Consider the following 19,954-nt stretch of genomic DNA (forward strand, 5'->3'; position numbering starts at 1 on the left):
AGCCATGATCCAAACTTCAAAGGAAATATAGTCATTTATTAGGAGCACCATTCCGGCAATACTTGGATGCAGTTAGAATTGATCCCACGTAGATTTATGTTCCCCTATGACCCTGTCTCTCCCCTCCTCTCTGGCCATGTCATAAATCACATTCTCCAATTAACCACTTTGGCTGGCTGTGAAACCTAACACCCTCCTTCTGATTGCGGTCAGAAAGAATGTATGGAATTCACTTCAGTTCTCCCTCCCTCCTGCCCATGGCAACTTGAAAGCTTTGCAAGTTGACATAAATACTTCATTTCCTTTTTGTATTGTCCATTTATTATACTTAGTAGAAAGGTTTCTTCATTTCTATTCTTTGTTGTGCAATTTCTTCTATTTGTGTTCTAATCATTTGCCAGTATTGTTTTGCCTTTGGGCAGGTCCACCACATGTGATAGTAGGTTCCTTTATGTAGTCTGCATTTCCAGCATGTTGGGGAGGTGTTGGGGAACATTCTTGCCAGTCTGGCCGGTGGGAGATGCCACCTATAAAACATTTTGTGCAGATTTTCTTTATAGAGTACAGACATTGTTAATTTGTAATTTATTGTCCATAATTTTTCCCATTTGTCCAATTCAATATTATAGCCATAATTCTTTGCCCAGATTATCATGTTTTCTTTGACCACCTCTTCTTCTAATTTATACCCTCATAAATAATTATAAACTTTTTTTATCAATTTGTCCTGTGATCCTTGTAAAATTTTATCTAGTTCGTATTGGCCTTTCTGGAATCCAAATTGAGCTGAATCTTTCTTATACCTTGATTTTATTTGTAAGTATGGCCACCAGTCAATGTCTGTACCCATCTCCTTCAATTCTTCTCTTGTTCTTAGTTCCCCTTGGTTGTTTAGCAATTCTTTATACGTTTATACAACTATCTCATTTAGGAAAGATCGCTTCAATTAAGATGAATGTCCTACCTAGAATTCTATATTTATTTCAAGTGATCCCAATAAAACCGGGGAAGAATTTCTTTAAGGATTTCAATAAATTAATAGCAGACTACATCTGACAAGGGAAGAAAGCAAGAATTAAAATAAAACACCTACAAGATACAAGAGAAAGAGGAGGACTAGCACTACCGGACTGGGAAACATACTATAAAGCATCAGCACTGATTTGGATTAAGGAATGGATGGAACTTAAAAATAAAAGATTACTAAATTTAGAAGGATTCAATCTACAATGAGGATGGCACGCATTTCTATGGGAGGGCACCGATAAACGACATGGATATTTCCAGAGGCATATTCTTAGACAAACATTATATCAGACATGGCAGGGCATTAAAAAAACACACTACAATAAAATTCCAGAATGGTTATCGACCATGGAAGCTCAGATCTACCCAAACGCCATGGATATCATCAAAATGAAAACCTATAAAGAACACTGAAAATTTTTAAGAAGATGTTGGATAACCATTTGTCTGAAATGGTGTAGGGTTTTTCTGCCTAACCAGGGGGTTGGACTAGAAGACCTCCAAGGTCCCTTCCAACTCTGTTATTCTACTCTACTCTACTCTACTCTACTCTACTCTACTCTACTCTACTCTACTCTATTCTATATCTAGATAGTAGTATTATTGTTATTAGTATTTTGTATAAAGTAAATTAACCCAGACAATGTACTATTTACTAAGTACTTTTCGGGATGACAGGAAGGCTAGTTGTTGAATATTGCTGATTTAGAGGTGGTTTTTTATTGCTCCTGAGTAAACAAGCAGAATTTCTCTGACTTCATTGGCTCGATGCCGTCACTTACCCAGAAATTTCAAACTTGACATGTTGGTTCAACTTTACAAAAAGGAAATGGGAGTTCCTCTTTTGCTCCTCCCTCTGGAGGAAAGATCTGTTGGGCAAGACACAAAGTCACCCCAGATGACTCTTCTGCTGCTATCGGCATGGCTGCCTTGAGGTCCTTCAAGATAATCTGTGGTCCACTTCAGCTGCTGCTCCTCCTCCTTCTGCAAGATCTGGGTGAGTGTTGGCAGTTGATCAGACAGATTCCATCCTCAGATCTGCTACTGGAATAAAATCCAGTGCAAGGTGAATATTAAGGTTGCTTCAAACCTGATGGGCTTCTCTGAACATTGAGATGATTCCACAGCAAAGACCAGTGCCAGATGTTAGGTTTGGGGAGGAGAAGGTTTCTTCCATTGCTTCCCACCCGAGTAATTACGTGAACAAGTTGAGGAAGATCATCAGAGTTCTGAAGTTCTGTAGATCAACTGGGGCCACCTGGTTTGATCTGGTATGGACACCTTCAACCTCTGATAGATTCCAACATCTGGAAAGGAAGGGACCTTGGAGGTCTTCTAATCCAACCCCCTGCCAAAGGCAGGAATCCTCATATCATCTCAAAAAATGGTTGTCCAATTTTTTCTTAGAAACTTACAGTGATGGAGATCCCACAAGTCCTGGAGACAAGCTGTTCCATTGGTTAATCCTTCGCACTGTAAGGAATTATCCAAAGAGACATGACCAATAGTTCTCAAGAAAAACTCTTTCTAGAGTCAGTGTATGGTGTCTTTGTACAGTACAGAGTGTTTTTCAAAGGAAAAATCAGAAAGTCCAGTTGCCTCTTGAAAAAGCACCTTTGGGACAACCATAGAATAGAATAGAATTTTTTATTGGCCAAGTGTGATTGGACACACAAGGAATTTGTCTTGGTGCATACGCTCTCGGTGTACATAAAAGAAAAGATACATTCGTCAAGAATCATAAAGTACAACACTTAATGAAAGTCATAAGGAAAACAGTCAATATAAATCTTAAGGATACCAGCAACAGGTTTACAGTCATGCAGTCATAAGTGGGAGGAGATGGGTGATGGGAACGATGAGAAGATTAATAGTAGCGCAGACTTAGTAAATAGTTTGACAGTGTTGAGCGAATTAGTTGTTTAGCAGAGTGATGATCTCTCTGACGATCAGGCAACTCAGCTGGGATCATCAGAGAGGCTTTTCAAAGTATTTTTCTTACCACTTCTTCAGCCGAAAAGGTTGCCGAAAAAAATGCTTTGAAAAGCCTCTGACGATCCCAGCTGAGCCGTGCGATCATCAGAGCCTTTTTTTTTTAATTTAAAAGCATTTTTTCGTTGGAAAAGGTTGTAGAAAAAATGCTTTTAAAAGTAAAAAAAAAAAAAGAGCCTCTGATGATCGTGCGGCTCAGCTGGGCATGGGGGTGGGAGGGGGTGTGCAGGGATTTTTGCTACCGGTTCTCTGATCCAACCGCCGCCATCGCTACCGAATCAGGCGATCCGGTCTGAACCGGAAGCATTTCACCCTGGTCACCATACTACAAAAAGGATGTTGAGACTTTGGAAAAATTTCAGAAAAGAGTGACTAAGATGATTAACCAGGGGTGTGTGTGTGAGGTCATCCCAGGATCCAACACAAACTTCAGCATCAACATCCATCCATCTGCCTTGAAGATGTCTACTGTTGTGTGAAGTTCATACCTAGTGTCTCAGAAAGAGAAATGGTTTCAAGGAAAAGCATTGTGGTCTCTGTTCTGTCCCCGTCTCACACACGCACACAAACAGACAGCCGGGGGTTAAATAAACTGGCAGACAACAAATTCTTTCGATAAGAGGATTGGCAGCAACCCAGTAGCTGCTTGCCAAGAACTTTACTCATAAACAAGATACACACAGTTCAAGAATTGTCAAGTCCAGTCCGTAATTACATCCAAGGCAGATAATGTTGTTTCCAAAGATGCAATGTGACTCAATAGTAGTTAGTTTTGTCCGTCACAGAGTCTGAATGGCCACCTCACCCCCTTTTATACCCTGTGGGGTGTGGTCCAGTGACTCAGCCTAATTTCTGGCACGCCTCTTCTTCTGTTGCGCGCGCTTATCTCTGTGACGCTGCCAAGGATCCAGCCAAGACTCATCTCCCTCATTACTGTCCACCTGTTGCTGCGTGGACGTGCTTGGCCCCGGGCCTATCTCTTGCCCTTCGGTGGACACTGAAGGCATTGTCAGAGAGGAGGGTCCTGGAGAGGGAGGCCTTGCCAACTCCTCTCCTTCACTCTCGGAGTCCTCTCCTGCCGATGACACAGGCTCAGGTAACGGAGCCACAACAGTCTCCATGGTTGGTAGGTAGACCCCATCCCTATTGATTTCCAGGGATGGAGGGAGGGAGATATTCCCAGTCAACTGAGAGACACATGGGAGTAAATCCCATGTTTGGAAGCTGGGTCTCTGTGACCAAAAACACTCTTGGAGGCTCCTGTGTTGTTTCTGAGGAACATCAATTGATGTGTCTCTACTTTCTCCCTCAGTTGAACCATCCCAGCCTCAGATTCGTGGCCCACCAGGCAGAATCACGGCAGGATCTTGGGCCTCTTTTCAATGCTCTGCAAGTGAATCTTCCAAAGATATCCATGTCAATTGGATGAAGAATGGGGAAAGGATACCGCCTAACCAGACCAAAATCTCGCCTACTGAATTTAAGGGGGAAGGGACGTACCGTGTGACAAGCAGTATGGAAATCCTGCTTGGACAAGGAGATGTGAAGTCACAGCTGAGCTGCCAGATGCATCACAACTCAACTCAGAAGTTTTCGGAGAAATTCCGACTTGGTGATGTCTTAAGAGGTAGGTGAACCTTGGGTTGCAGAGAGGGAGGAAGTTATGGAGTCTTCACCTGCATATATATATTACAGTATATATATATAATCCTGATTGTCCAAGAATTGTTTCATGTTGCTTTAGTGATGTGCTCTGTTTTTTTCCTTTGTATTTTTTTGCTCAGTGATTTTGCACGCTGCCCAGAGTCACATGATTTGAGTTGGGTGGCCAAATATATGTCATCGAAAGAAGGCGGGTGAGAAGCTGACATCCAAAGTGTAGAAAGTTAGCACCCACCCCTTTCCTAGAAGAATGAAATGTTTTGAGAAATGTTAAAAAGGCAGAATATTATATTTCCCTGGATGATAAAAGAAGAAACGTGTTTTAAAAACAGAAAGCAGCTACCTGCCCCCCCCCCAGATATTTGGTGCCCTTTAAGAAAGACTGGGCCAGCCTATCTACAAGACAAAAGATCTCCAGCTTCAGGGTGATGAGATTAAGACATGACCCCCACAGGACATAATAGGATTAACCCATTTAGCCGCAGAGCTCATCACATTGCACAATCTCCTAAGGACATTGCATCAGCAGTCCAAACTTCAACCAAGCCTGAGACTCAGACAACCCACAAAGTTAGCTGCAACAGCCAATAGAACACATGTTGTTGCACAGGAACAGGAAGCTCAAGTGCAAAGTGCAAGAGAAGGTATAAATACCCCCCACTCTCAACTCCATGTGGTCAGCTGCACCAGAAGCACCCATGTGCTTCTGCTTCATCATTAAACCATCTTTCCAATCAGCCTCCATGTTTCCAGTGTCTTTCTCCCGGCCTGGAACTGAACCAGATGGAGATTTCTCCCAACAATAGGAATGACAGGATAGGAATCTAACAAGCTAATCTATCTACGGGACCGCCTTCTGCTACCAATAGCCTCCCACCGGCCGGTACGCTCTCATAGAGAGGGGCTCCTCCGGGTGCCGTCGGCCAAACAATGTCGACTGGTGGCCCCCAGGGGGAGAGCCTTCTCTGTGGGGGCACCTACGATCTGGAACGAGCTCCCCCTGGAGATACGGAGGATCCCGTATCTCTGCGCACCTTCCGCCGCGCTCTTAAGACCTTTTTATTCCACCAGGCGGGCCTGGCCAAATCTTTTCCTTCTTTTTAATTATGCAAATTTTAATCGGTTTTTTAAAGATTGGGGTGTTTTAATCTGTCTGGGCCAAATTGTTTAATTCGATTTTACTTTGTTTTTAAATTTTGTATCTATGTATTTTTACTGTTTGGCTGTTCACCGCCCTGAGTCCTTCGGGAGTAGGGTGGTATATAAATCAAATAAAGTAAGTAAGTAAGTAAGTAAGTAAGTAAGTAAGTAAGTAAGTAAGTAAGTAAGTAAATAAGTAAGTAAGCCCATCTGACATAAATAAATGGGGGCAGAGATTTGCTGAACTTTGGATGGGGTTCCTTATTCCTTTCCTTTTTAAAAGAGTTCAGTTCCGATCTTGGGTTTCCTGCCACCAGGCTCAGGATTTTATGCACTCAGGTTGTGTTCCAAGAATCTACTGGTTTCCTCAATGCCTCAACTGGAGAGAAGAATCAGTTGGTCTTCTACCATGTTCTGCATGCAGGAACCATGAATCTGAAGCTCTTCTGACTGATTATTTTTTGCTTTCTTTGCTCAGTTCCTCCCAAAATGCGTCTTGCGACCATTCCACCTTCCCCCATCCAGCTGAACGCCAGAGTGATGGTCGCTTGCCACGCAGAAAGCTTTTATCCAAATGATGCCAAAGTGGAGTTGTTTGCCAAGAATGCCTCAAGTAGAACAGGAACGGTTTCCTCGAGAATTTCAAATCGTGATGGGACCTTTTCCATCAAGAGCTACCTGGAGGTGTTGGCCACCAAAGGCAGGAACTCCTCCCTGTTCCATTGCCAGGTCCATCGCGATTCCCAGCCTCTGCTCATTGAAACCACCAGCCTCTTCATTACGAGGCCACTTAAAATATCAGAAAGTAAGTGTGGACTTTCTAAACTTTCCTTCAGTGGTTTTATTGACTTATAACCTGCAGGGTTGTTTTTTTTTTTTTTCCAAATTCGTTTTACACGATATAAAATTTGTTTTACACTATATGAAATTTGGCATCGGGATAGGTCATCCTCGATTTACGACCAACATTGAGCCCATATTTTCTGCTGTTAAGTGAAACATGTGTTAAGTGAGTGTTGCTTCATTTTTACGACCTTTCTTGCCACAGTTGCTAAGTGAATTGTTGTACCCAGAAGTGGGCTGCTGCCGGTTTAGACCGGTTCAGGTAAACCGGTAGCTTGAGCAGTACCTTCTTAATGGGCATCAAATATCTGTTTGGGGACAGGGAGCTGGGACTGAGTTTATGTCTTCCTTAAGCTTTCCATTTCTCTTTTATTTGTTTTATTTATTATTATTAAATTTCTATACCGCCCTTCTCCCGAAGGACTCAGGGCGGTGAACAGCCACAAGATAAAACACATAAATACAAAAATTTAAAATAAATTAAAAACGAATTAAATAATTTGGCTGAATTTAAAATACCCCATAATTTAAAAACAAATTAAAATTTACATTTAAAAAGGGGAGAAGATTTAGGCCAGGTCAGCTTGATGAAATAAAAAAGTCTTAAGCGCGCGACGGAAGGTGTGCAGATCCGGGATCCTCCGTATCTCCGGGGGGAGCTCGTTCCAGATTGTAGGTGCCCCCACAGAGAAGGCTCTCCCCCTAGGGGCCGCCAGTCGACATTGTCTGGCCGACGGCACCCGGAGGAGCCCCTCTCTATGGGAGCGTACTGGCCGGTGGGAGGCTCTCAGTGGTAGCAGGCGGTCCCGTAGGTAACCAGGTCCTAAGCCATGGAGTGAATATATTTAGGGGGAATTTAATATTTTTAAATATGTCTCAAAATATTTCATTCTTCTAGAAGGGGTGGGGTGCTAACTTTCTACATAACTAAGAACTGGGACCAAAATCTGTATAATTTTTATTGAAATTATCAAAGTATAAAATAAAAGTAAAACTAAAGAAAGAGAGAGAAGGGGAAGAGAGAATGGAGTAGTGAAATCACATCCACTATCCTAGGCTTCTTCAGACAGCAAGCATGCATTTTGCTGCCTATGTGGATGTGATTTCACTGAGCTATGGCCGCAATTTGAGAAACTTGGTTTACGTAGGAAAATACCCAGTTGAAGAAAAATACATACAAAAACCTACTATTATATATATATATATATATATTATGTATATATGTAGGTCTTTGGTTATTTGGGTTTTCTCCCGCGTAAAATTGGAAGTGTCTTGGCGGCATTTTGACGAAGTCTCATTCGTCATCTTCAGGCTGGTGCAAATTGCTCCTAGAAGCACGAAGCCAAAAACACCAGCCTGAAGATGATGAATGAGACTTCGTCACATGACGAATGAGACTTCATCAAAACATCGCCAAGACACTTCCAATTTTACGCGGGAGAAAACCCGAATAACCAAAGACCTACATACAAACACCCGCGAAAACCTCAGAAAACAAATATATGTATATGTATATGTATATGTATATGTATATGTATATGTATATGTATATGTATATGTATATGTATATGTATATGTGTATATATATATTCAGGAATTGGGTAAGTCTAGTGACTAGAACAGGGGCAGTGGTAGGATTCAAATTTTTTTTACTACCAGTTCTGTGGGTGTGGCTTGGTGGGCATGGCATGGCTTGGTGGGCGTGGCTTGGTGGGCGTTGCAGGGGAAGGATAGTGTGAAATCTCCATTCCCACCCCACTCCAAGGGAAGGTTACTGCAAAATCCCCATTTCCTCCCGATCAGCTGGGACTCGGGAGGGAGAAGATAGATGGGGGCGGGGCCAGTCAGAGGTGGTATCTACTAGGTCTCCAAACTACTCAAAATTTTTGCTACCGGTTCTCCAGAACTAGTCAGAACCTGCTGAATACCACCTCTGAACAGGGGTATCAAACTCAGGGCCCATGGGCCCCATCTGCTCTGTAGGGTGCTTAGATCTGGCCCAAGGGGGCCAGGAGGAGGACTGCGTGCTGCCTTCCTGGGCTCCATTTTTGCTGGCAGAGGGTTGCAGGAGGCCGTCTCAGCTGAAAATGGAGCTCGGGAGCCTGTTTTCACTGGCAGAGCGCTCGGGCCTCCACAGGCGCCCCCAACACGAGTGAGGTCGAGCTGGCCATGCCCACCCTGCCACGCCCACACCGGGCCCCCGAGGTCAAACACAACCCTAATGAGGCCCTCAATGAAATCGAGTTTGACACCCCTGGAATAGAAGGACTAAGGGTGACACGATCGCAGTGTTCCAATATTGAGGGGCTGCCACAAAGAAGAGGGGTCCTTTCCAAAGCACCAGAAGGCAAGACAAGAAGAATTAAGGAGAACCTTCCTAACAGTGAGGACAATTAACCAGTGGAACAGCTTGCCACCAGAAGTTGTGGGTGCTCCATCACTGGAGGTTTTTAAGAAGAGACTGGCCAACTATTTGTCCGCAATGGTATAGGGTCTCCTGCTTGAGCAGTGGGTTGGACTAGATGACCTCCAAGGTCCCTTCCAACTCTGTTATTCTATTTTGTTAATCCGCTGTCTTTTCTCCACAGACTCCCAGGAACAATCCATCATTTTTCTCTGCATCGCGCTTTTCCTGAGCCGAATAGCCATCCTTCTTTTCATCTCTTGCCTTTTCCTAACCAAAGTGTTTGGACGCAAGAGGACAAAATCTCGTTCAATTACATCCCAGGAAGTGAGACAGTCTGGAACTTCAAGTTAGGGACTCCTGTTCCGCACAGATTTTCAGGATGAGAAAGGATCCGATTAGGGAATCAATAATAATATTATTAAAATGCTTGTATCATGAGTGCTTTGCTCTCCCAAATGTATAAAGTTATATAAGCCTGTGAAATCAATACGGAGATTAAAAATAAAAATAACCTTTCTTTGTTTTGCCATGTCTGGGACTTAATCGAATTTTCCTTGAAATGTAAATGCTCATTCTTTATAAGAAAGAAAGAAAGAAAGAAAGAAAGAAAGAAAGAAAGAAAGAAAGAAAGAAAGAAAGAAAGAAAGAAAGAAAGAAAGAAATGAAGAAATTGTTCTTTTGGGCATGCATTGAAATGTTTAGGAAAGAAAGAAAAGTAAAAAGCGTTTGCTTACAGAAGGCTCATGAAACTATGAATTGTTTGTGAGGCTTATTCTGCTAAATTAGTAGCTTGCTCTTTTTCTTCCTCTTGTGTTTAAATAGCCTCACTACACTTTTATTCTATTACAAGCAATATTCTGGTTTTTGACTCCCTCTTGTGGTTAAACATCAAAATATCCCCACATAGTCAGGAAGTTTTAAGACTGATGTTGATTCCTGATTAAACAACTTCAGTTAAAATGGGAAGGTTTTTTTAAAAAATCCCACAATAAACTTTCTGAAATAACCACTTATAAGCAGTGTTGGGATTCAGCTGGTTCACACCGGTTCAGGTGAACCGTTTGTTAACTTTTTGTGCAGTTCAGCGAACCGGCTGGTCCCGCCGCTTGACTGTCCTCTCCCAGTCACTCCTCGCCTGGCCTGAGAAGGTAAGGAGAGGGAGAGGGAGACTCGCTCCGGGTGTGGATGGAAATCTCCACCATAGAGGATTGGTACAAGAAATGGTGCAAGGAGTAGCGCAGCCCTCACCGGCTGGAGCGAGCTAATGGCGCTGTTGTGTAGTAGTAATTAGTAGTAAGTAGTAAGCTTTTATTGTGGTATGAGACCAAATTAAAATAGACAAAGAAAGGGAGCATATTTTACAATTATGGATAGATCATGGGACAGTACACCATCTACTGCCTCAAATACAATCTGTACTGTCAATACTAAATCATCTCCTCTTTTAAATTTAAATTTTAAACATAAATCTTTAATCTGTTTAATTATGGGGTATTTTAAAATTCAGCCTAAATTATTTAATTTGTTTTAATTTATTTTAGATTTTGTATTTCCTGTGTTTTATCTTCTGGCTGTTCACCGCCCTGAGTCCTTCGGGAGAAGGGCAGTATAGAAATTTAATAAAATAAATAAATAAAAATAAATAAATACTAGTGATCCTCTGCCGTCGGGCTTACCCATCTCTTTTCCCGTTTTTTTCCAGCCACGACTGCAGCAAAAATTTTTGCCACCTTTAGAGTTATATTGGGGTCTGCGTCCTGGAGTAGGAAATAAAGGCTGAACATATCAGGTGAACCAGGGAATCTCTGGGAAATAGGAGAAATGAGTCTTGATCTTATATCCTGGTAGTGGGGGACACACGAATGTAATATGGAACAGGGATTCCGGGGATCGGCCATCACATGTACAATGGATGGATTTTACACCCCCCCCCCCGAAAGCCGACTGTTGAGGACATGGCACTGTTGTGGCAAAGTGGGGCAGTGCAGGCAGCCAAAGCAGTGGTGGCGATAGCCAGAGCCTTAGTGCAGGACCGCTTTGGGCTTGGAGCTGTAAGCCGTGTCTGGGAAATACTGTGGCGGAGAGAAGCAGCGTCTGATTCTCCAGTGCCTCATCTCTTGCTGCATTTCGCTGTCCGACCGTCAGGTTTTTTAAAAGATGTATGCAGCAGAAAACGGCAGGCAGTGATCTGTCCCCGTCCACACACACACACACAAACACAGCCAGCCGAGGGTTAAGGAAGCACTTGGAACACACCCAGCTCTTTATCTCCAACTTGGCAGTGATATACACGCCGTCTGCCAAATGCTTTTATTTCCACAGAAAACAGAAAGATAATATACTCAGCTTCCAAACGTCCAACAACAATAAATATTCCTCCCAGCAGTTCCGAAAAAGGCTTTAGTGACTATCCAAGGTTAGTTTTGTTCGTCACAAGGATCACTGGCCACCACCCTCTATTATATAGTCTCTGGGGTGCGGTCCAGTGACTCAGTTCTAATCCCTAGCACGCCTCCTGAGCTGCTGCAATCGTTTATCACGCCTTCGGAGGCGTGCGTCCAGGAATGATGTTTCTCCGTCGCTCTCATCCGAGCCACCTGTCTCCCTGCTAATCTCCTCTCCCTCGGCCGGCACCTGAGACAGTGCCAGAGGGGAGGGGCCTGGAGAGGGAGGCCTGGCTGACTCCTCTTCCTCATGCTCGGAGCTTTCTTCCTCCGATGGGACAGGCTCAGAGGGCGGGGCCACAACAGGCAGTTACTTCCCGCCGTTGTTGGTGCTGCAGGGCCTGCCTCGGTCGCTTGGGGAGATACGTGACTGGCTCTCCGCCCTGAGACACTGGCCTGCCTTGTTCGCCACTGCCACCACATGGTCTCCTGCTGACCTGACCCATGCCACCACTCCAAGCCCAAAGCAGCGGGTGGCAAGGGCTGCCTTGAGCACAAATGTACCGCAATGAAGGCGGAATGCTGTTGCTGCACGAAGGCAAGTACAGCGTTTCTCTTCCGCACTAAGTTTCCGGCCATCGCCACCACCTCTTCCGCTGCCTGGGCTGCCCCACCTTGCTGCGAGTGATATCTGTTAGGATATGGTTTGAGCCTAACAAGTTGTCCAGGCAATATATGTGTTCCGTGACTTTAATATGAATATCTTTAATATGAGAGGGGCTTCTTAGGGTGCCATCGGCCAAACAATGTCGATTGGCGGCCCCCAGGGGGAGAGCCTTCTCTGTGGGGGCACCTGCCATCTGGAACGAGCTCCCCCCGGAGATACGGAGGATCCAAGACTTACGCACCTTCCGCCGCGCCCTAAAAACGTTTTTATTCCAACAGGCTGCTCTGGCCTAACTCTCCCTTTTAAATTGGTTTTTAAATTGGGTTTTAAATGTTTTTTAGATAAATTGGATGTTTTAATTTGTTTTTTGAGCCTAAATTATTTAATCTGTTTTTAATAGTTTTTTAACTTTTGTATGTCTTTGTATTTTATTTTGGCTGTTCACTGCCCTGAGTCCCTCAGTGCCTTCCGTCGTGCCCTTAAAACCCATTTTTTCAACCAAGCCGGGCTGGCTTAAGAAGAAATTTTTAAATGTTTTTAAATGTTTTAAATGTTTTAATTGGTAATGAGTTTTAATTGGGCCAAATTTATATATCTTTTAATTGTTTTTTAATATTTGTACTGCATGTTTTTTAATTCTGGCTGTACACCGCCCTGAGTCCTCAGGGAGAAGGGCGGTATAGAAATTCAATAATAAATAAATAAATAAATAAATAAATAAATAAATAAATAAATCAGCATACTGATGATACCCCACCCCCAAACCACAGATGATATCCCCCAGCGGCTTCATATAGATGTTAAACAGCAGGGGAGAGAGAACTGACCCCTGAGGAACCCCACATGTGAGGGGCCTTGGGGTCGACCTCTGCCCCCCCGCCGACACCGCTTGCGAGCGTCCCAAGAAGCAGGAGGAGAACCACCGTAAAACAGTGCCTCCCACTCCCAACTCCTCGAGGCGCCGCAGCAAGATACCATGATCGATGGTATCAAAAGCCGCTGAGAGATCTAACAGGACCAGGGCAGAGGAGTATCCTCTGTCCCTAGCCCTCCAGAGATCATCCACCAGTGCGACCAATGCCGTCTCTGTGCTGTACCCGGGCCTGAAGCCCGACTAGTACGGGTCTAGGTATGATGCTTCATCCAGGACCAGCGGGAGCTGACGTGCCACCACTCTCTCAACAACCTTCGCAATAAAGCAAAGGTTGGAGACAGGACGAAAATTGTTTAAAATAACTGGATCCTTATTCCTACTCCCACATCATTCAAAGGATGTTCATCCCAAATTGCATAGCTAAAAGCCTGTAAAGATTCTCTGCCACCCAAGTCATGGTTGCCCCAAAGTGTTCTGTCCCCAACCACACGCACACACACCAACAGACGTTCAAGAGTTAGAGACCAAACCAGCCGGCAAAATCCTTTTCCTTATGATAACGGAACTTGGCAACAACCTAGTGGCTGCCTGCCAAGAGTTTATTATTTACGAAGAGGAGAGATAACTTCTCCCCACTCCTGGTACATCAAAAGAAACAGCTCAATAATTACGGAGTCAATCAAGTGCAAAGATAATCCAGCAAAAGTCCGGCAATGCAGAATGGCGTGGAAGCTTTCAGCTTTGTTCGTCACAAGGTTTGACTGGCCACCACGCTCCCTTTTATATCCTGTGGGGTGTGGTCCAGTGACTCAGCCTACTCTTGGGCACGCCTTTTCTTCTGTTGCGTGCGCTTATCTCTGCGACGCTGGTGTGGTCCAGCCAAGACTCATTACCCTCATCACTGTCCATCTGTGGCTGCGTGGACGTGCTTGGCCCCGGCCCTATCTCTTGCCCTTGGTGGACACCGAAGGCATTGCCAGAGAGGAGGGTCCTGGAGAGGGAGGCCTTGCCAACTCCTCTCCTTCACTCTCGGAGTCCTCTCCTGCCGATGACACAGGCTCAGGTAACGGAGCCACAACACAAAGGTGCTTTTTTAAGAGGCAACTCGACGTCCTTGTTTTTCTTCGAAGACATTTTGTTTCTCATCCAGGAAGCTTTTGCTTCTTATGCAAGAAGATTTCAGCTGAAGAAGCATCTTGGAGGAGAAACAAAACATCTTCCCCAAAAAACAACAACAAAAAAAAAAAACCAGAAAGTTCAGTTGCCTCTTGAAAAAGCACCTTTGAGAAAAGCAAAGTCAAAGTCCTCAAAAGAAATTTAAATGCTTAAAGTTCAAAATTTCAAAATGGCTCCATTTCACTATTCCCACCCCTGCCCCCACTTGCAACCAATGAACCTTAGGCCTAAAATAGCTCCTACCACTCCCAGTGGTGCAGTGGTTAGAAGGCAGTACTTCTCCTGACTGCTGGCTGCCTACAATTTGGCAGTCCAAATCTCACCAGGCTCAAGGTTGACTCAGCCTTCCAAGGTCAGTAAAGTGAGGACCTGTATTGTTGGGGTCAACATGCTGACTCTGTAAACTGCTCAGAGAGGGCTGTGAAGCATTTGGAAGCGGTATATAAGTCTAAGTGCTATTGCTATTCCTTTCTTCCTTTCTTCCTTTCTTCCTTTCTTCCTTTCTTCCTTTCTTCCTTTCTTCCTTTCTTCCTTTCTTCCTTTCTTCCTTCCAAGCTGTGGTGGCGCAGTGGCTAAAATGAAGTATTGCAGGCTAATTCTGCCGACTGCCAGCAGTTCGATCCTCACTGGCTCAAGGTTGACTCAGCCTTCCGAGGTCAGTAAAATGAGGACCCAGATTGTTGGGGGGAAATATGCTGACTCTGTAAACTGCTTAGAGAGGGCTATGAAGCACTTGGAAGCGGTATATAAGTCTAAGTGCTATTGCTATTCCTTTCTCCCTTTCTCCCTTTCTCCCTTTCTTCCTTCCGAGCTGTGGTGGTGCAGTGGCTAAAATGAAGTATTGCAGGCTAATTCTGCCGACTGCCAGCAGTTCGATCCTCACTGGCTCAAGGTTGATTCAGCCTCCCATCCTTCAGACTGACTCTGTAAACCGCTTAGAGAGGGCTATGAAGCACTTGGAAGCAGTATATAAGTCTAAGTGCTATTGCTATTCCTTTCTCCCTTTCTCCCTTTCTCCCTTTCTCCCTTTCTCCCTTTCTCCCTTTCTCCCTTTCTCCCTTTCTCCCTTTCTTCCTTCCGAGCTGTGGTGGTGCAGTGGCTAAAATGAAGTATTGCAGGCTAATTCTGCCGACTGCCAGCAGTTCGATCCTCACTGTCTCAAGGTTGACTCAGCCTCCCATCCTTCAGACTGACTCTGTAAACCGCTTAGAGAGGGCTATGAAGCACTTGGAAGCAGTATATAAGTCTAAGTGCTATTGCTATTCCTTTCTCCCTTTCTCCCTTTCTCCCTTTCTCCCTTTCTCCCTTTCTCCCTTTCTCCCTTTCTCCCTTTCTCCCTTTCTTCCTTCCGAGCTGTGGTGGCGCAGTGGCTAAAATGAAGTATTGCAGGCTAATTCTGCCGACTGCCAGCAGTTCGATCCACACCGGCTCAAGGTTGACTCAGCCTCCCATCCTTCAGAGGTCGGTAAAATGAGGGCCTGAATTGTTGGGGTCAACATGCTGACTTTGTAAACTGCTTAGAGAGGGCTGTGAAGCATTTGGAAGCGGTATATAAGCCTAAGTTTGTTTTTTGCTTTGTTTTGTTTTTATTAAATTTATATACCGCCCTACTCCCGAAGGACTCAGGGCGGTGAACAGGCACAAAAAAAGTGCTTATGCTATTGTACCCCTGGTGCATTGTACAGGTAGTTTTTGACTCATGACCATTGTCAGGTTCCAAGTAATAGACCCATAGCAAACAAAACTCCGAGGCAGATAGATTCCTCAAAGAATAGCTTTAATGGATATATGATATTGGCACAGTTCTGGTGAAAGGTTCCCCTGGTTTTCACCTAATTAAAAGTAAAAGTTAGTCACTCTCTCAAAACAATCAGTCACATGGTCCAATCACAGCGCTGTCTGGTTGCCTGGTGACATCACTCCGCCTTCCTCCGACCAGGTGTGAGAACGTCCTTGGTTCCCAAGAGAACGTATTTTGTTTTGACTACAAAATCCCAGCTATCTCTACTCCCACCCTCTCCCTATCCCTCAGCTCCAGTGTGGCAACACTGAAGCTGTCAAGATGGCTTCGGTCAAATTGACAATGTCGGCAGTATATAGAGAAAACTTATACAAAATGTTTTATAGATGGCATCTACCTCCAGCAAAAATGTTTCCAAACAGATCACCGAAATGTTGGAAATGTAAACAGACGCAGGGAACATACTATCACATGTGCTGGACTTGCCCAGTAGCAAAAAAATACTGGACAAGGATAAGAAAGTGGCTAGATAAAGGTAAAGGTTCCCCTCGCACATATGTGCTAGTCATTCCCGACTCTAGGGGGCAGTGCTCATCTCCGTTTCAAAGCTGAAGAGCTAGCGCTGTCAGAAGACATCTCCGTGGTTATGTGGCCAGCATGACTCAATGCCAAAGGCACATGGAACACTGTTACCTTCCCACCAAAATAGGAAATAGTAAAACAACAAATAGGAAATAGTAAAACAACAAATAGAGCTAAAACCGGATATATTCTTACTAGGCACATTAACAGGGAATTATAATTAAAAAAAAACCTTATATCTAATATTACATGTAATAACAGCGGCTAGAATTGTTTACGCGCAAAATTGGAAAAATGGAAACGTACCAGCTGAAGAAATGGTGATAAAGAAAATATTAGATTTTGGCAGAGATGGCTAGGCTGACAATGGAAATAAAAGACAAAGGAGAAACGGAATATTTTTTGATTTGGAATGTATGGTACAACTGGTTGGATAGTAGATGCAAAGTATCAGGAACACCCCCAACGAAATAAAGCTCTGAGGCTTGAATTTTCTCAAAGTTCCAATTTATTAGAGATGCCATGTTGGCACATCTGGGAAAACCCGAATCTGAAAGCTTCCAGGTTTTCTCCACCCAGCTGACAGTTCACAGCCCTGTCCCACACCCACAATTCATCACATTGTCCAATCAACTCTTCACACTCCACCGGATACAATCTTCAGGCAGTCTCCATCATACGCAGGCAAAAGTCCTTGAATACAGAATGCTGTTATGACTAACTTTCTACTGCTCCAAGAGCAACTCCCTCCCAACTTCCCCAGCTAAAATATGTGGCAGTTAAGAAGCAAAAAAAAAGAAAATTGCCTTCCAAATCTGACAGAAAGATTAGGAAATTAACAAGAAAAGATGATTAACAAACTAGAAATAGTATGTTAGAAAACATAAGATGTAAAAAAAAATATTCAGAATAACAATAACAACAACAAACATATTGGACCAGTACAGGAATATTGTAAAGATGGAAATTGTGATGTAAAATGAAGAAAATGGTTTAATAAAAATAAATGTAAACAAAAAAAAAGTTGGCTTTGGTCAGGCCAGCTTCGGGGTTGACAACCATTCCTTTAATGAATGTTCAAAGCGAGTTCAGTAATGTTGTGGCCCGTGTGGATTGCTGCCTGTGCAGATTGTAGCTGATTCTGACAGCGAGGAGGCTGGTGTGGTGCTGCGCCAGCAGCCTGTGTAGCTGGCACTCAAGTCGGACAGTGAGGAGGCTGGAGAAGATGTGGTGCCAGAGGCAGGGATTCAGCCAGGGCCTTCAGAACCTCCAGAAGCTTCCATAAGTGAAGAGGACGAAGAGGAGGAGCCTCTTCTCAATGCACAGGTGCGCAGAGTGCCAAAAGGCAGGAGTGGCTCCTCAGGAGGAGGTCTCCTCGAGAGTAAGACTTGGGGCTAATTGGCCACTCCCTTAGCCTATTTAAGGAGGAAAGCCAATTGCAGAAAGCTGTAGAGAACAACTTTAGTTCACACCTTTTTATTCCATCAGGCGGGCTTGGCCTAATCTCTTCCCTTTTTAAATATGTAAATTTTAATCTGTTTTTAAATTATTGGGGTGTTTTAATTTGTCTGGGCCAAAATGATTTAATTTGATTTTATCTGGTTTTTTAAATTTTTTGTATCTATGTTATTTTATTGTTTGGCTGTTCACCGCCCTGAGTCCTTCGGGAGTAGGGCGGTATACAAATCAAATAAAACATAAAACATAAACATAAACATAAACACTCCTTAGCGTCTGGATTCTCTGTAAAATTGCTTCCGAGCTTTCTGCCAACTCTAGTAAGACTGTGATTACCTTATCTTAGAAATTTTGTAGGCTGTTAAGGAAGTTTATTAACAGCCTTTGGTTGCAAAAGACTGAGTTATTTGAGTAAAATAATCTTTGTATAGTTTTTGTGTGTGCTGCGTACTTTGGGGTCTGTAGCTGGGGCAGAACAAGTAATGACAACAAGTGACTGACAATCTAAACCAGGAGCCTGGTTTAGCTCAACAGACAGAAGCACTGTAATTTAACACAAGCTGTCTGCAATTAAAGTAAGTTCGAATCTCACCAGGCTCAAGGTTGACTCAGCCTTCCATCCTTTCTAAGGTAGGTAAATTGAGGACCCAGTTTGTGGGGGCAATAAGCTGACTTTGTATAAATATACAAAAGGATGAAGGCTATTGCTTAACGCATTGTAAGCCGCCCTGAGTCTCTGGAGAAGGGCGGCATATAAATCAAATAATAATAATAAAAAAATCTTCCTTGCAGTTGTGATCACAGCACCATCTGTGTGGTCATGTGATCAAAATTTGGGTCCTGGGCAACCAACCGGTATTTACAAGGGTTGTGGCATGCCAGAGTTTTGTGATCACCCTTTGTAACCTTCCCAGCTGGCTTCAGACAAGCAAAGTCAATGGGGGAAGGTGGATTTACTTAACAACAGAGTTTAACAGAGATAAGTTGAACCACAGCAGTGATTCGCTTAACAACCCGTGGTAAAAAGAGCCATAAAGTTGGTCATGACTCAATGAACATACAACTTGCTTAGCGATGGAAATTCTGGTCCCAATTGTGACCATGGATTGAGGTCTACCTGTATGGATTCCCCCCCCCCCGTGAAAGACCTTGATGATTACTCCAAACCCATCAAAAGAGACGTGGTGGCACAGTGGTTAGAATGCAGTATTGCAGGCTGATTCTGCCGACTGTCAGCGGTTCGATTCCAACCAGCTCAAGGTTAGACTCAGCCTTTTATCTTTTTGACGTCTGTAAAATGAGGACCCAGATTGTCCCCATATTGGGGGTAATATGCTGACTCTCTAAACGGCTTAGAGAGGGCTATGAAGTGCTGTGAAGTGGTATATAAGTCTATTGCTATTACTATAAAAGGGCATGGTGGCTCTATGGTTTGACTTGACGATCAGCAAGTCCACGTTCGAGACCCAGATACTCCGTGATGGGACGAGCTCCCACCACTCGCTCCTGCTCCTGCTCACCTAGAAGTTCAAAAGCATATCAAAATGCAAGTAGATAAATAGGTACCACTTTGGTGGGAACCCATGCAGGGCTGAGAGGGGAGCCCCCATTGGGTGTTCCCAGGCAATGGTGACATCACCAACTTGGACATACCTTGGTGGCCACCTCCAAGTCCCATCAGCTGCCAAACATCTACTGCCTCCGACACAATAGACTCCTGGCTTTCTATAAATCATCATCCACTAAATACTAATTCCAAACCCAGGTCCAACTGTCATTTGGTCGAACCTTCAAGTCACTGGAGTCAACCAATCAATCAGACAATGGGACTCCTGTGAATGTCTAGGACCTCCTTGGGCGGATATTGGTCACTTCCTTAATAACTCAAACTAGGGAAATGGTCTGAATTTACAAGGAGGAAATAAGAGTTCCTCTTTTGCTCCTTCTGCTGTAGGAAAGATCTGTTGGGCAAGACGCAAAGTCACCTGAGATATTTCTCCTG

General features: G+C 43.9%; 1 protein-coding gene across 1 annotated transcript; it reads left to right on the forward strand.

The window, feature by feature from the left end:
• The first annotated feature begins 1,947 nt into the window (after positions 1–1,947).
• Positions 1,948–19,941, forward strand: LOC139315113 (tyrosine-protein phosphatase non-receptor type substrate 1-like). Its single transcript, XM_070941133.1, has 4 exons — positions 1,948–2,023; positions 4,331–4,645; positions 6,299–6,625; positions 19,907–19,941. The coding sequence occupies exons 1-4, from the start codon at positions 1,948–1,950 to the stop codon at positions 19,939–19,941; spliced, it is 753 nt and encodes a 250-aa protein (XP_070797234.1).
• Positions 19,942–19,954: the final 13 nt, after the last annotated feature.

This window comes from Pituophis catenifer, unplaced genomic scaffold, assembly GCF_029215685.1.
Source record: "Pituophis catenifer annectens isolate HBS135680 unplaced genomic scaffold, rPitCat1.0.hap2 SCAF_3, whole genome shotgun sequence".
Classification (NCBI taxonomy): Eukaryota; Metazoa; Chordata; class Lepidosauria; order Squamata; family Colubridae; genus Pituophis; species Pituophis catenifer.

Excerpts from the sequence above, each read along its gene's own strand:
- LOC139315113 (XM_070941133.1), top strand. The coding sequence starts at position 1,948 with ATGGCTGCCTTGAGGTCCTTCAAGATAATCTGTGGTCCACTTCAGCTG. Across the intron at positions 2,024-4,330 it reads CCTCCTTCTGCAAGATCTGG|TTGAACCATCCCAGCCTCAG; the intron begins GTGAGTGTTGGC and ends TTTCTCCCTCAG. Across the intron at positions 4,646-6,298 it reads ACTTGGTGATGTCTTAAGAG|TTCCTCCCAAAATGCGTCTT; the intron begins GTAGGTGAACCT and ends TTCTTTGCTCAG.